The sequence below is a fragment of the Castor canadensis genome, chromosome 1 (assembly GCF_047511655.1).
Source record: "Castor canadensis chromosome 1, mCasCan1.hap1v2, whole genome shotgun sequence".
NCBI classification, from domain to species: Eukaryota; Metazoa; Chordata; class Mammalia; order Rodentia; family Castoridae; genus Castor; species Castor canadensis.
Window position 1 is genome coordinate 173278586 of NC_133386.1, and position 14783 is coordinate 173293368.

Genomic DNA, 14783 nt, shown 5'->3' on the forward strand with positions numbered 1-14783 from the left:
ATTTTTAATTTTTGAATAAATTCTTTGTTCTCAGAAGAGTCAGAAATTTGGAGGAGGACAGGGCGGGGATAGGGAGACCAGTTAGAAGATTGTTTACATAGTCTGAGGGAAAGGTCATAAGGACAGTGACAATGAATAAACAGAACATGTAGTCTTGCTTCTAGTTTAACAGAGCTATGCTAGTATTCTTTATTAGTACTTCCAGGTAAACAGGTCTATTTTGTCTGGCATATTTAAATACACATGATAGATGTGCATTTAAATGCTGGATAGATCCTCACTATATCTATTGTACACACAACTGAACTATATTTCCAGCCCCCGTTGCATCTCTGTGGGGCCACGAGATTAGTTTTTGCCAAAGGAATCTCGGAGGAGATAATGCATCACTTGCAAGCTGCAATATTTACAAGTGGATATTCCTTCTTCATGTTCTCCTTCTCTTTTCTTTGTGTCTTGAGGACACATGATGGAGATAAAGATGGCAGACTTGCCAAATAGAAAAACCCTAGCAGTCTGAGATACATCTTGGAAGCAAGCCACTCTGATGAATAGCTTGATGAGAACACCTGCATTGAACTTTGGATGAGCAAGAAATAAATTCTAATTGGGACAGTCTACTGAATTGTTTCAGACTTTTTGTTATAGCAGCTGGAGCCAATTACCCTGGCTAATATTTATTTTCCTGTTTTGAGCTATATAGTCATGGGTTTTTTGGTTTTATTTACGCTCATGCCCTTGACTTTTCAGTTGCTTTAATCTATTCTCTCTTTTTTTCTGCCAGATACAGGAGGTTCAACAGTGAATAAATTAGTAAGATCTCTTCCATGGTAGAAGAGAAGGAAAAAGATGACAATAAGCAGTTCATATAACAATTTAGCAGTATAACAAATGTTATGCTAGACAAAGTATATGTTACTTTGGTTACCCACCTGGAAGGCAGACACAATTCACTCGGGCATTTTGTTCAATATAGTTCAACAACATTTTGAAAGTCTACAATGTGCCAAGCATTGTGTTAAGTATTCAGTACACAGAAATTATAAAGATTTTGTTCTAGTCCTTGGGAAACTCACAGTTAGTTGGAAGAGTCAGACAATTGGCATACTTAGCAACCAGAATTTTTGCTGGTTTAGATGTAACAACAGAAGTCATTACAATGTGCTGAACCAGGGCATGGGCTGAAGTGCAGAAGCCTGATGACTGAGTGGTGTGTTGTGAGACAGCACTTGACTTGATTTCCTCTGTTTCTTCCTTTTATCCTGGCTTTGGTTTTCAGAAGTTTATGTTTTGTGGAGAATGGAGAATATTAGCATTACATTTTGAAGAGTATCTGAGGAGTAAGAATTAGTTGATTATTCATTCATTCATTCATTGTTCATTCATTCAATATTTATTTTTGTGGTATACATAACCAGAAACTATTTCTGTGGAGGAAGCTAGAGAGAAATATGGAATGAGCAGACATCATGGGTTCCAGAGAAAATTTAGTCATTTTATCCTGTACTTTGGACTGGGATGTGGAATTGAGGAGGATATTAGAAATACCAAATGAGTTTATGGGAATCAAGAGCACAGAGAATGTGTATCTCACTTCCCTGGTAGAGCTCAGGGAACCAGTAACATGCAGAGATGAAATGATAGTGAAGGATGTTTAGCTGGCAACAGACTGAAAGATATTCTGTGGTCCAGCAAGCTGCAAGAGAAGCAAGATGTGTCCATGAAAATTACAGAAATAGACAGATGCTAAGTGATCCCATAGAGAGATCCGTGGCCAAGCTGGTAGATGAAATGGCAGAAAGATCTCCTGATCATCATGGTGAAAGCACCAAGGGCTGAAAGCAGCTGAGAACAAGTTAGGCCTAATGAAGCCTGGTGGTTAGAATAAGGTGCAATACAGGAGTCATCATCAAAGGTTGATAACAGTAGGCCAGGAAGGAATGCAGATGTTGTAGTAGATGATAATTAGAAGTGATGATGACCCGAAGGACCAGATACTTCACACCACCTAATGAGTAAGAATTAGCTGATTATTCATTCATTCATTCATTCATTCATTGTTCATTCATTCAATATTTATTTTTGTGCTATACATGGTACTTATATTTCTGATAGCTCAGCGTATGCTTTGCCCTAGAAGTTGAGTTAAATGTCGGGTGAAAGAGGATGAACTCTAAATTTATTAAAATCTTATTTTCAACATGCAGTAAAAGGGATGTATGGTATAATGTAAGCTGATTTATGGAAAAATAATACAGCCTAATTTCTTGCACTTCTGGGTGTGTAACCTGACATTTGTAAGGATTACAGCCTTACAAATGAGATTCAGAGAAAGCCTTTGGGGGAAGGAGGTATCTAAACTTGTGTACAAAGAGCCAGAAGTTGTAAAGCGCAAGAGGGAATATATTTCCTACAGAAGGAACAGGTTGCTCAAAGGCCTTGCGGTCTGAAACAAACAGAGTCACCAGAAATGTTATTAGGCAGCAGTTTTGGAGATTGAGGGCAAAGTATAAAGGCAGTATAGTAAGATTGAGAAGCAAACTTTGAGGGAATGGATCAAAAATTGACCAATCATAATACACTAAATGAGTGATTTACCTATTCAATAAGCTCCAGGTACTTTGTTTTTCAAGTTATGCTCCATCAAGAGGAGAAATATTTCTAATTAATAAAGAATCATTCCTGAAAAATCTGATCTCACAATCTGACTATCAACACAGGATGAGATCACATAAAATCAATCATATCTTCTAAATATCTTCTCTAACAATAAATCATAGCCACTGAACTTTCTTCTTTCAGCCTACCTAAAATATTTTTTAAGTAGTCTTTGACAATGTCTGGATTCTGTATTTATCACTTTGAATTTGCAACATCTCTGGAAAATATCAGTAAATATCTTCTCAAATAATTTTTACCTGTAGCATTTGGATTTGCTCACAGTGATAGCAATGAAATAGTACAGAAATAGTTCAGATAGCTTTTATCATTTTATAAACCTTGTTTGGTCCTTATAACTTCTCTGTGATATGGGAAGAGCAGAATGTGGATTTATTTTCTGATGAATGATTGGAAGTCTGGACTTGTCCACCTTTCCAGGTCATGCCACTCCATGCTCCAATTGCTTACCGTGCTATCATAAGACCGACTGTCTTTCAGTTACTCAAATGTTATAAATTTTGTCTTACCCCAGGGCCTTTGATTAACTATTCCTTTTCGTTATTCTTTCCCTTCCCCTAACACATTGAATTTGAATCCCTTAAAATGATAATTTCAGGAGTCCATGTACTTATTTCTTAATACTCTCTTGATCTCTAGCGCAAACAATTTCAGAACTGAGCTTTATCTCCTGTTTGTGATCCATATCTGAAAACTAATTGTGTTAGTTTGTACTCATACTTAGTTTTTGACTTAAAGTGGTAATGTAATACTGAGAGTTACAACTATTAGACTTTGAATGCCATTTGACTCCTTCCAGAAATTAAATTCACCTTTTATGAAGGAAGAGGGAGAACCTGAACATTTTCAAGGAATGAGCCACAGATTCCGAAGAGGATTGAATGTGAGCCCTCAAAATGTTTTAGACAAAGATAATATTGTTGGAATAAGTATATGTGCTTCTAAAGTAGCTAATTTGAATGTTTGCATATCCTTATTAGAAAAGCAGTCTCATTATCTTAAAGTCACATTTGATGGGCTCATTTTTACTTAAATATAGCCAGTAAAACCAAACAGCTTTCGGAGAGAGAGAGAGAGAGAGAGAGAGAGAGAGAGAGAGAGAGAGAGAGAGAGAGAGAGAGAGAGAGAGAGAGAGAGAGAGAGAGAGAGAGAGAGAGAGAGAGAGAGAGAGAGAGAGAGAGAGAGAGAGAGAGAAAGCAAGCTTCACTGGTGAGATATGAGTTTGACTGCAAAATCCAATGAGTTCAAAATTGAATCACTTAGGTTATCATAGCTTGATCTCAGAGAGTACAAAACAAATACAGGGTGATAATTTCTTAGCCACTGATTCACTGTCGACAAATCAAGATAAGGGGATATATCTATGCCTTGGAAAATATCTCTTTTGGACTCTGTAAAGGCTGTTTTAGCTTCAACTTAAGCTTCTCTCTATGAACAAATAGAAAAGAAATCAAAGTAGAGTGATTCTGAAAATGTAAAGAGTTTAATCTTGCCATTATTTGGTAGCTATTTTGAGCAAATCAATATAAACATAAGACTTTCATATTTCGTTATTTTATACACGACAGAAATAAAAAATCAGATCAATGATACAACCAATTGTTCAAAAGGACTATTTATCAGGCAATATTTCTGAAAAGGAGAGAACACAATCTTAAAAAAACTACCTAGCAAGTGTCTGGTTGAACTTTGGCAAATACATTGGTTTTATAATATATAGTGTTAGTAAACTCAACATATTAACTAGACATGTACAAATTCACATACAGTTCAGAGGTATTTCTTTTTCTGACCTGTTAATTTTATGAAATTTTTAAAACTGTTATTATTTTGAGAAATAGTCTCACTGTCCCTTTGATCTATTTACTGATTATTTCAGAAATGTACATGTGTATAATTCAAGAAAATGTACCACATTTAATGCAGATTCTTTATTTCTTCATCATGTTAGTGAAAATTTATTCTGTTTATGGGTGTATTACAAACAGCCGACTAAAGATGTATAATAAACACTAGTCTGGGATACAGTTAATCTTGGTTTTAATTTATGGCCAACTACTAAATTACTATATTGAACAAAATAATTTATTTGATTACTTTATGTATTAGTTTCTTTACTGGTTAAGTTTGAATTAACTACTTTTTAAGTTAAAATGGCGTAAGAATTATAAACATATTACTGCTTGAGTGAAAAAATCAAATAAAAATTCTCATTTAAGACATCTTTGAGTAAATTATTTAAAAATGACTATACTTAATATTGCATCAAAACACTATCACTCAACTCACATAACTAAAAGAAATAGAAAATTTCAGTAAACAGAAATTGAAATATAATTATCATATACTTTAAAAAATAGGTTTAGAAACAGTGCACTTAAATCTGAAAGGCTTTTGCAAAACTAATCAAACAATCTTCTAAGGAAGGATTTCTTGGCAGGAGTTAAGACTTTCCCAGAGCCTTTTTTGCGGAGAGGTCTCATTGGAGGCCTCTGTATGGGTGGGGTTTTTTTGGGAGTTTGAAGTGCTCTTGCTATCTCCACATGCTCATTGCAGTAATATTTGCTACTTCCTTCTGACAAGTGGATGAGCGTGCGTTCTGCCAGACCCATGCACTGAGCATGAACCCAGTGCCCATCTCCATGAGAACAGTAGATCATGGCAGGTTTGTTGAGCTCAGTGGAATAGAATGGTACCCAAGTGTTGATATCCACATCACAAGTAGCGCAGCATGTGATCCAGTAGCCTGTCACAGACTCATCTTCTTCATCATCTTCATTGTAGGTGTCAAATTCGTCATCACCATCAAAACTATTTGCTTCTGCACTGAAACAAAATTCTTCTGAATCTTCAAAAGGAGTGGAGTCCCCTGGATCTTCTGTTGATGTCTGACTGCTTGTGAATATTTTCTGATCTTCATTGACATCATCTTCAGAGCATTTCAACATGTAGAAATAGAATGCTTCTGAAACAGCCTGTTTATTGTCTCCTGGTATGCCAAGGAAAACAGTTCCATTTCCCATGTTGCTTCCAAACCATATCTTGCTGTGTTTAATATCTGGGGTCCAATCTGGGGTCTCCATTTCATGAATCTCTATCTTGTTGTCCTCTAAATGGACAATGTTGCAAACCATTCTTTTTTGATTTTCAAGCTGATAGCCACCAACGATAACGAATTCATCATTGTTAGTTTGAGTCAGTATTGCACTGGAGACAGAGATTCCTCCTGGCAAGATTGTGCAGTTCACAGCTGGGCTACCTAAGGGGAGATCAACCCTTATTCTGTACAGGTTGACAGGGCGGATATTATTGGCAAGAGAATGTCCTCCTAAAATATAAATGGTATCATTTCTGGCAATAGAGACATGAAAAGATAGTCCATCCTGAAGTTCTGGAAGAACATATGATGTAGCACACCCAAATTCAAAATCCACCAAGAAAACATGAGGCAGGCAATCAGCTACGCTATTCCATTTTTCTGTGGTTCTTTGGGTGGAAGGCATGTATGAGCGTCCTCCAAAGAGAACACCCATACTTTTTCCTCGACTATACACCACATCAATTGAATGACCATATCTAGCTTCAGGAACATCTCCTACCAAGTCTTTCTCCATGCAGTGGAAAGTAACTTTTTTGCTATTCTTGCAAACAATAGACATGACATAAATCTTATCTGAAAGTTCATTGTTTGGTGTTTTTCCTCCGTGGATGATGTATTGATACTTTTCAGCCTCCAAGCTGCCTTTGAACGTGCAAGTGGCTGGGTAGCGAAGGGGAGGAAGGTAGCAGGAATCCTTAGAGAAAATTGTGGGCTTCAGTTTGACATGGTTTTGCTTTACATCAAAATGGAAAACTCCAGTGGGGCAGGATCTCTTGGGCCAGCCTTTTTGACCAAAAAAGAAAACGTGCCCATCAAAATTCATCAGTGAGAAGCCTGGTTGAATTAATGCTGTGTTATTACTGACTGTTACCATCTGCAGTGACATATTTTCTGGTTGTGGTAGATCTTTTATCTGAAAGAATTACAAAATAAAATGATTTGGAGTATCTCTATTCACATAAATAACTACGTTTAGATTCCCTCACATGCAAAAAGCGTATTTTTAAAAACAAAGTTCTAATAGTAAAAATGGGAGTGAATTTGATTAAAGCACATTATACATATGTATGAAAATATCACAATGAAACCCTTTACACAATTAATAGATGTTAATGATAATAAAAAAAAATCTTCCCACAAGTTTGTGAGACTGCAGGAGCAAAACTGAGAGATGGGTAAAGCAAAGAGTACCAGAACCTTCCTACTTAACACAATGTGAGCAGCTGGAACATATTTTAAAAATGGACTCACCGCCTTTGGATTTCTGGGAATTGTAGTCCACTTTTCCTTAAAGCGACATCACGCTTCAACGTAAGGAACTACATTTCCCAGAAATCAGTTCTCTATGGGATGTGTAACGAGGATAATTTGTTACTGTTGCTCTGGGAGGAGGAGACTTCTAGGATGTCTGTCTATATTAAATCGCTCCAAGTGTGACGGGACTAGATGGGAGCCGAGGCGGACCAATAGGGAATGGGAGGTGAGAAGGTCGACAGAGACCGAACATCGGGGTGTGGGCAGGTTGCAGCGCCCGGAATTGCCGGAGCCTCTCCTGGTAACTCTTAAACTGGGGACCCTGTAGTAGGAGGCATAACTGCTTCTGGCCCAGTGTGGTTGCCTGGAAACCATGTTCTGAAGCGACGCCGGGGCAGAGGTGTCATTACCAATTCCTGCCTGGACGCCTTGGAGCTCCATTCACTTGCAGCCCTGAGAATCCTTGGGTTGGTGGGGCAGGGGGCTGAAGGGGAACTGTTTACAAAAGCTGGGACTATCTTACAGAACCAAAGGAAGAGTCTCTGAATACCTAGAGTGCAGGGGAAAAAAATTGTTTGATAATGATTTTACCAGTCCTGTACTTGATAATGAGATCTAGCAATCAGACTTCTGCAAGTGCCTTTGTAAAGATCCTTCTTTTCCACCTCCAGCTGCTGTACCTCCTGTTTTTTAGGATTCTTTTTAACGAGGCACAGAAGGTTCCTCCCCCTTGCCCCACCTAGGAAAATAGAGTTAGTAGCTGTTACTTCAGATCTCTTTCCAGCCCTAGAACTTGGAGGTGATTCTTTAGTAATTGAGTAGTAACCAGACACTTAAGCAAAGAGGCGCCGGAATTATTCAAGAGTTCATATTTATGCTATGAAAACGTTAAAAAAGATATTTACCAGATGAAGTAAGCTCGATGATTTCGAAATTTTATCACTACCTACATTAGTGAGATGTGAAATACTTGAGCCACGCCTCCAGACCTTTCTTACTTAGACTGTTTTGGAGATAGGGTCTCGCTTTTTGCCCAGGCTGCCTGAACCACGATCCTCCTTCCCACCATAACTGGGATGACGGGTGAAGGCCACTGTTGCCCAACTATTGGTTGAGATAGCGTCCTGTTAACTTTTTGCCAGGGGTTGGCCTCTAACCTCAATCTTCCCGATCTTAGTTTCCCAAGTAGCTAACATTATAGGCATGCGTGGGCCACCAGTGCCTGGCTTCATTGACTTTTATTTTTAGAGTAAACTGTTAATATACTTATAAGCAGAATAAAATAGTGCCTAAGAGCATAGACTCTGAATGCTGACTGACTGAGTTCAAATCCCGGCTCTGCCTCTTACTAACTACATGACTTTGGGCAAGTTATTTAACCTCTCTGTACCTCAGTTTCCTTATCTGTAAAATGAGAATCTTACTTCTTATGGGTTAATGACAGTTATGATTAGTAGTTTAATACACGTAAAGAACTTATATGAGGCCTTTGCGCACAGCAAATGATAGTTATTCGGTTTATCCTTGAACTTACCAAAGTAAGGTTGTTAGTGCCCAATTATCTGCTAGTAATGACCGCTGATATTTCTAATATTGGAGATGGTTAGAAGAGGCTTTAGATCTTGGTATCTGGTCAGTGGATATAGATGGATAAACTTTTGAACTAATAAGAATTTTATATATGTGCACACACATATACATACTATATATGGTAAGTGTGCTGCTAGTGAGTTAATTTAAATAGCAGGAGATATTTCATTCTTGTCACTCTTTAACTCTTTATTAATTATGCAGGATCTAAAATTGATCATTCAGAAATTGGAGCTCTAACAGTTGCTGTGTAACTGCCTTGGGCAAGTTTTTTTCATTTTTTCTATCTGCAAAATAGGTATAATATCGGTATTTATTCATCTGATTATTTGAGAAATAAGTGAGATAGCATATGTAACTCATATAGCACAACACCTTATACATAAGTAGTCAAGAAAATGTTAGTTGATAGTATATTTTTATTCTCCTGCAAAGGTTCTTTGGATCATTTAGAATCTGGTCACTCTAATGAAATGTTGGCTTTTTAAAAATTGTTTTGGCCTTGAAGTCCTCTGTAGATCACATGTTATTAATTGCCAAATACTCTCTTGTACTTAGGATTTTTAGTTTACTTGGGAGTGTCCTCCAGGCTTGATTTCTTAATAATCCTCTTGTAGGTTATTAAACCAAGTGAGGAAATGGTCCCTGAGAAGGATTGTTATCAAAGCTGTGAAAGCATGACTTTCTTTTCCTCAGACCATGGTGGTTTGTAGCTGCAGCAACTTGCCCTGCTTATGAGATAACCCGGGCAAGTGTTTTATTTATCATGGCTGTTGAGGTATGTGTAAGAACAGCAATCTGAGCAACCAAGAAAATTCTATGCATAGGAACTAGAAGGGAATACTTTTGACCTTCAGCTCAGTGAATGAAAACCACAGGTGACTACATTCAGCATGACAATTACTTGTTAGAGAGTTGTCCCATTTTGAGTGGGGGATAACACCGAAGCCAAAGCTTGCTTATTTCAAACAGTTAAGAAGGCTGATATTGGGATATAAAGCAAGCCATACAGGGAAAATGGATTATTGATATGCAGGGGTTTTCTAAAACACTTGCTTTTAAACAGTAAACTTAAGAAAAGTTTTCATTGTCATCTGTTGGCTTCATCTTAAGGCTGTCACAGGGATTTTGGATTCTCTTGAGTGAAAATATGATTATTGTGGAATAAACAGAAATGTTTTCTTGGGCAAGATATAAGGAATGGATATATTGTTCATTTTTATAGCTTAGCTCAGGGTATAAAAACAGTGATAATGTTCATTGCTAAAATGAGACCTCTTTTTGTAACACAGTCAAGCATTTGTGTATTTAATCTTTAGATTATCCGTTTTAGCTAGATGATTTACATATTTAAATAACAGATATATTGACAGTGTTTTGGCATTTCTGCCATGCTTAGTTTTTAAAATTTTACTTTGCTGACTTGAATGTGTTTTCACTGGACTAGACTATTGAATCTCTTCCACAGCTTTAATATGACTATATTAGTCATGTCTTAGTTTTAAAAAAAGCATTTAAAAAGATTATACTAGATCTAAAATAACCCACCAAAGACTTTTTCTTGAAATAGACTAGACAAAAACAGGCAGATTAAAAAAGTAAGACGCTATTCTTCAATTGAGGGAAATTTCAAAGTCAACACATTAAAGATTCTTTTTAAAAGGCAGAAGAAATATAAGAGCAATACACTTATACAGTTTTCCCAGCCCTATGCTCACATTCCTCAGCAGGGAGATTTTCATTTATTCACTTTGAAGCCAGGACATAGTTGAGTATCAAAAGAGGACTAATGGTGTGAGGTCTGGGTTTGTAGTTTCCTATGTCTGAACTGACTTATTTTTCTTTCCAAAGAAAGCTAGTGTATGCTGAAGCATTAAATCTTACTGATCAGCATTGCCCATGTTTCCTGATTGCTCCAAAATAGCAAGCAACCTTATGTCACTACAGTCACTTAGTGTGTGAATTAACAGTATTTTGCACGGTTAATCAGGTTTGAGGCATACATGATTTGATTTTTGCTGGCAGTAAAACCAGGATAGGTCTTTCTTCCTATACTCATGCCAGAGAAGCATTTGTGTACCAAGATTAATAGTGCTCTGGAGGCTTGGGAATTATTGCCAGAGCCTGAGAACAGGAAGGCCCACAGTTTCCAAATTCTGTCCCACCCCTGCTCCACCTAGATACCTTTTCATCTGTAACTAACCCACTGCTGAAGTTTACAAACATAAGTTCCCATCTTTTAACATCCACAGAAATGAAGGTATTGGACCTACCTGAAGGCCAGAGGGGCTGGTCACCCCTTTCTGAATCTTTGCCGCTAAATCAGGTACTAAAATCAGCACTTGGGAAAGATTCACTATGACTACTATGACCGTGGCAAGCAGAAGGCTGATGGTAGGGTGTGTATGTGTGCCTACAGATGTTCTCATGAACACTGATCTAACGGGAGCAACTGACTGTGACCCTTTTTTTTTTTTTTCCCTCTTTGATGGTTGAGGGAGATATCCACCAGAGTGTACTCTCAAGACTTAACTATTTCATTACTAACAATAGTGAAAATACAAGTTACTATCTGTTTTTAAAGATGAAAAGAAGAGCCTGGTTGAAATCTGATTTGTTAAAATTAAAAACATTTTAGAAAAACATAAAAATGAATGTAACACTCTGGTTTAAATAAATACTATTGTGAATAAAATGGAATCTTATTTGTCCTTGAGCAGACACCAGAATTGCTCTTCTGTGGTCTCCTTTTCTTTAATACAAGCTCAGAAGGAAGTTCTAATTATTGGAGGATCTCTATCAATTCATGTCTGGCAGCTTTGTGTAACTGTATAGTGTAATGTACAGTGTACTTGCAGTGACTGTACAGTGTAATGATTATGAAAATGGGGCGCAGGATGATAGAATGTAGTAATCAGAGGCAGGCAATCTGGGTTTGAGTTTCAGTTCTACAAACTCAGTATTTGAGTGATCTTTTCAAGCTTCATTGATATTGTTTCCTCTGCTAGCTCTGCCATTTTTCCAGGTGGAATCATTGTCACCCTTAAGCTTGTTTCTCAATCTCTGAGATGGAGATAATAGAAACATATGCCTCAAATGATTATCGGGAAAAGCTTAAGTGAAATATTATAGGGAAAGTCTTCAGCTTTCCGCAGTGGTCTTGTTAGTAAAACTACCTTTATAATTTCTAATAGTTGCATAGGATTTCATTAAGTAAGTTTACCTAACCCGCCCTTTTTGGTCCATGTGACTTGGATGATAGAATGTAGTAGTCAGAGGCAGGCAATCTCTAAAATGGGGATATCTACCTTACTGTAAGGAATGATGGGTATATAATATGTCATATATGAAGTATACACAGTAAACCTTGTCTAATGATGATAGCGCTATACATACACTTTCAAAAGCAAAAATTTAAGATGTATTTTCAGGGTTGACTTCTTTTTAAATGGATATATAGCTTAATTTCTTGGTTGGTTCTCATCATTTGAAATGTTGGTCCATCCTTTTAAAAAGCATCATCATCTCTTTTAGTTTCTGCCATAATGATTTTTGTTTGTCTACAGGAGGATATTTGGCTATTTCCATAACCTCTAAATGTTATTATTGTTATTACCATTTTTGGCAGCATAGGGAGTTTGAACTCAGGGCTTTGTCCTTGTTATGCTCTATCACTTGAGCCAACATCCCCAGTTCTATTAATCTATTATATAATGATTATAATACTTGCAACTCTAGCAATAATGGGAGCTCTGGTAGAGTCGATACATTGTATATCTCTATAGTAGATGCAAAATAGAAACCATGGACTGGTTTAGGCAAATATTTTAGCCTTTGGATTTTACTAACATTATAAAACAGGCAATTTTTTTTTCCTTTTGATGATACTGGGGTTTGAACTCAGGGCTTCATACTTTCTAGGCAAGGACTCTACAACTTGAGTCACTCAGCCAGTCCTAAAATAGGCAGTTTACGTAGCAATTAGTTGCTGATTTGGTTACTGGTCTCCTGAAGAGACTGGAGATTAGTGCACTATTCCTCCTTCATCCATGGTTTCACTTTCAGTTCCCTGTGCTCAGCTGTGGTATTAAATGGAAAATTCCAAAAATAAGCAATTCATAAGTTTTAAATTTCATGCCATTGTGAGTATTGTGATGAAATCTTGATTTCATTCTTCTTTCTGTCCTTCTCAGGGCATGAATCACCCCTTTTTCCAGCATATCCACATTGTATACACTACCCACCTTAGTAGTGCTTAGTAACTGCCTTGGTTATCATATTGACTGTCATGGTGTCACAGGGCTTGTATTCCATAACCCTTACTTACTTAACAGCCCAAAAACACTAGAGTGGTGATACTAGAATTTCAGATCTGGAGAAGAGGAGCCATACAGTGCTTCCTTTAAATACCATCTCACATCATCAAAAGAAGGGTAAGTATAATGAAAGAAAGTATTTTGAGAGAGACAGAGACTACATTAATATAACTTTTATTACAGTATATTAGTAGTTCTATTTTATTATTATTATTGGCACTTTATGCCTAATTTATAGATTAAGCTTTATCATATGTATGTCTGTATAGGGAAAAACATTATGTGTTACTATGTGCAGTTTCAGGCATCCACTGAAGGTTTTGCCATATAAACCTCTTGGATGGGGGGACTACTGTAGTAAATCATATTGATTGAGCATCTACCATGCATAAAGTCATGTGGAAAATTAGAAAAAAGAAATTATAGGCACAGGCCTTGTCCTTAAAGAACATACCTGAGAGTGAGCTGAAGCAGCTTTTGGTTGCTGATGAACACAACTTACATTCTTCCCACATTCAGCCTTTCTTCAAAGTTCTTAGAAGTTTGTCAAGAAATCATATTTAGAGTCTACTCAGCCCATTCTTAGACCTAAGGCAGAATCAAATTCAAACTCCTATTGGAATGTATTAATTTGTCTTTCCTTAAATAAATATTGGAGAACTAAAGAATGCAAGTCAGTCTAATTGCAGAATAAAACAACTTTTTTCCATCGGAGAGATAAAAGACTTTGTAACAGGATATACTGACATGATAATTGTATAAAAAAGGAAGCATAATTGGAAAAAAGATGAAAGACAACTTGAAGGCCTGTAAACCTTTAGTTTTCTCTTCACACTAGTTAAGGATAGAAAGTTAAATACTTGCCAAGGGTAACACAGGCCTGTGTATATGGTGAGTTGGAGGAGGCAGAGGAGAAGCAGTTTGTGGACTCGTGCAGTGTACCCCTCAAGCATTTCCACCCTATTTTGTAAGTGGAGGAACAACTTATATTACATTGTCACTTCATAATTAAGAATTGTTGAAATAAGATCCGCAGCCACTTTTCATAGCATTAGGGTAGGGATAGACAATATTAGGTGATTACTTTTAAAATAAAATATAAATAGTATTAGAAAGGAGATGTCTGGCTTTATGAGTAAATAGGAGCCACAACCGAAACTGGCCAAGAAGAGAAAAGAGGAAGGCAATCTACAGTTAGTGTGATGGATTGCCAAGAGCAGAGAATGACAAGTGACTTGTCATTTTTTATTTAAAGCAACTATATATGGCCACCTGGCCAGAATAACTGGAGTTTTCCTATAAAAGTTCTGTGCTCTCTGATTTAAGGTAGACCATTTGCTTTAAAACAGAAAAATTTCAGAGGCGTTCTTGCAATGTTGTGCTAGGAAAAAAAAAACCACTTAAAATTAATTTAGAGAAAGAGGGAGGTTTTGATTCTTACCTTCTGCCTTCAGTGATAGAAATCGTGCTGGCCAAAAGAAATTTGTATGTATGTGCATGTGTATGTTATGTCGTGTATGTTAGGTAAAATTGCAAATAGGTTGTTGGAAGAAATTGGAAACTGGGGAAATACTGTATTACTTCTTAAAGCCCATTTGTTATTCCACAGATATATGAATCTAGAATTAAAAATAGCCAAGAAGTACATCTCAAAAATCTTCATTCTTTTAAGAGAATGCCAAATGAAAGGTCGATTTTATTTGTAAGATCTGGCATTTTGAAACACTTGGAAATGTATTCCTCCAGGCTGTGTTGATTTAGTTCAGTTGGTCTACACCTGCTCCTAACCAGCTGTGTGGGCTTTGTTTTACAGTAGGCTTTTTGGTATTGTAAAAGTGTGCTGT

General features: G+C 36.9%; 2 protein-coding genes across 3 annotated transcripts in view; one reads left to right on the forward strand and one right to left on the reverse strand.

The window, feature by feature from the left end:
• Positions 1-5081: 5081 nt before the first annotated feature.
• Rag2 (recombination activating 2) lies at positions 5082-6665 on the reverse strand. The gene has a single exon (XM_020174919.2). The coding sequence runs from the start codon at positions 6663-6665 to the stop codon at positions 5082-5084; it is 1584 nt and encodes a 527-aa protein (XP_020030508.2).
• A 461-nt stretch (positions 6666-7126) lies between these two features.
• Positions 7127-14783, forward strand: part of Iftap (intraflagellar transport associated protein) — a 67044-nt gene continuing 59387 nt past the window's right edge. Inside the window, exon 1 of one of the 2 annotated variants that reach the window (XM_020174921.2) lies at positions 7127-7259. The gene's annotated coding sequence lies outside the window, so the exon portion shown is untranslated. Of the gene's footprint in view, positions 7335-14783 lie in introns of both variants that reach the window. The other variant, XM_074044623.1, reaches the window with a different exon arrangement.

Bases quoted from the DNA above. Each gene is read 5' to 3' on its own strand.
- Rag2 (XM_020174919.2), bottom strand. From the start codon at position 6,665: ATGTCACTGCAGATGGTAACAGTCAGTAATAACACAGCATTAATTCAA.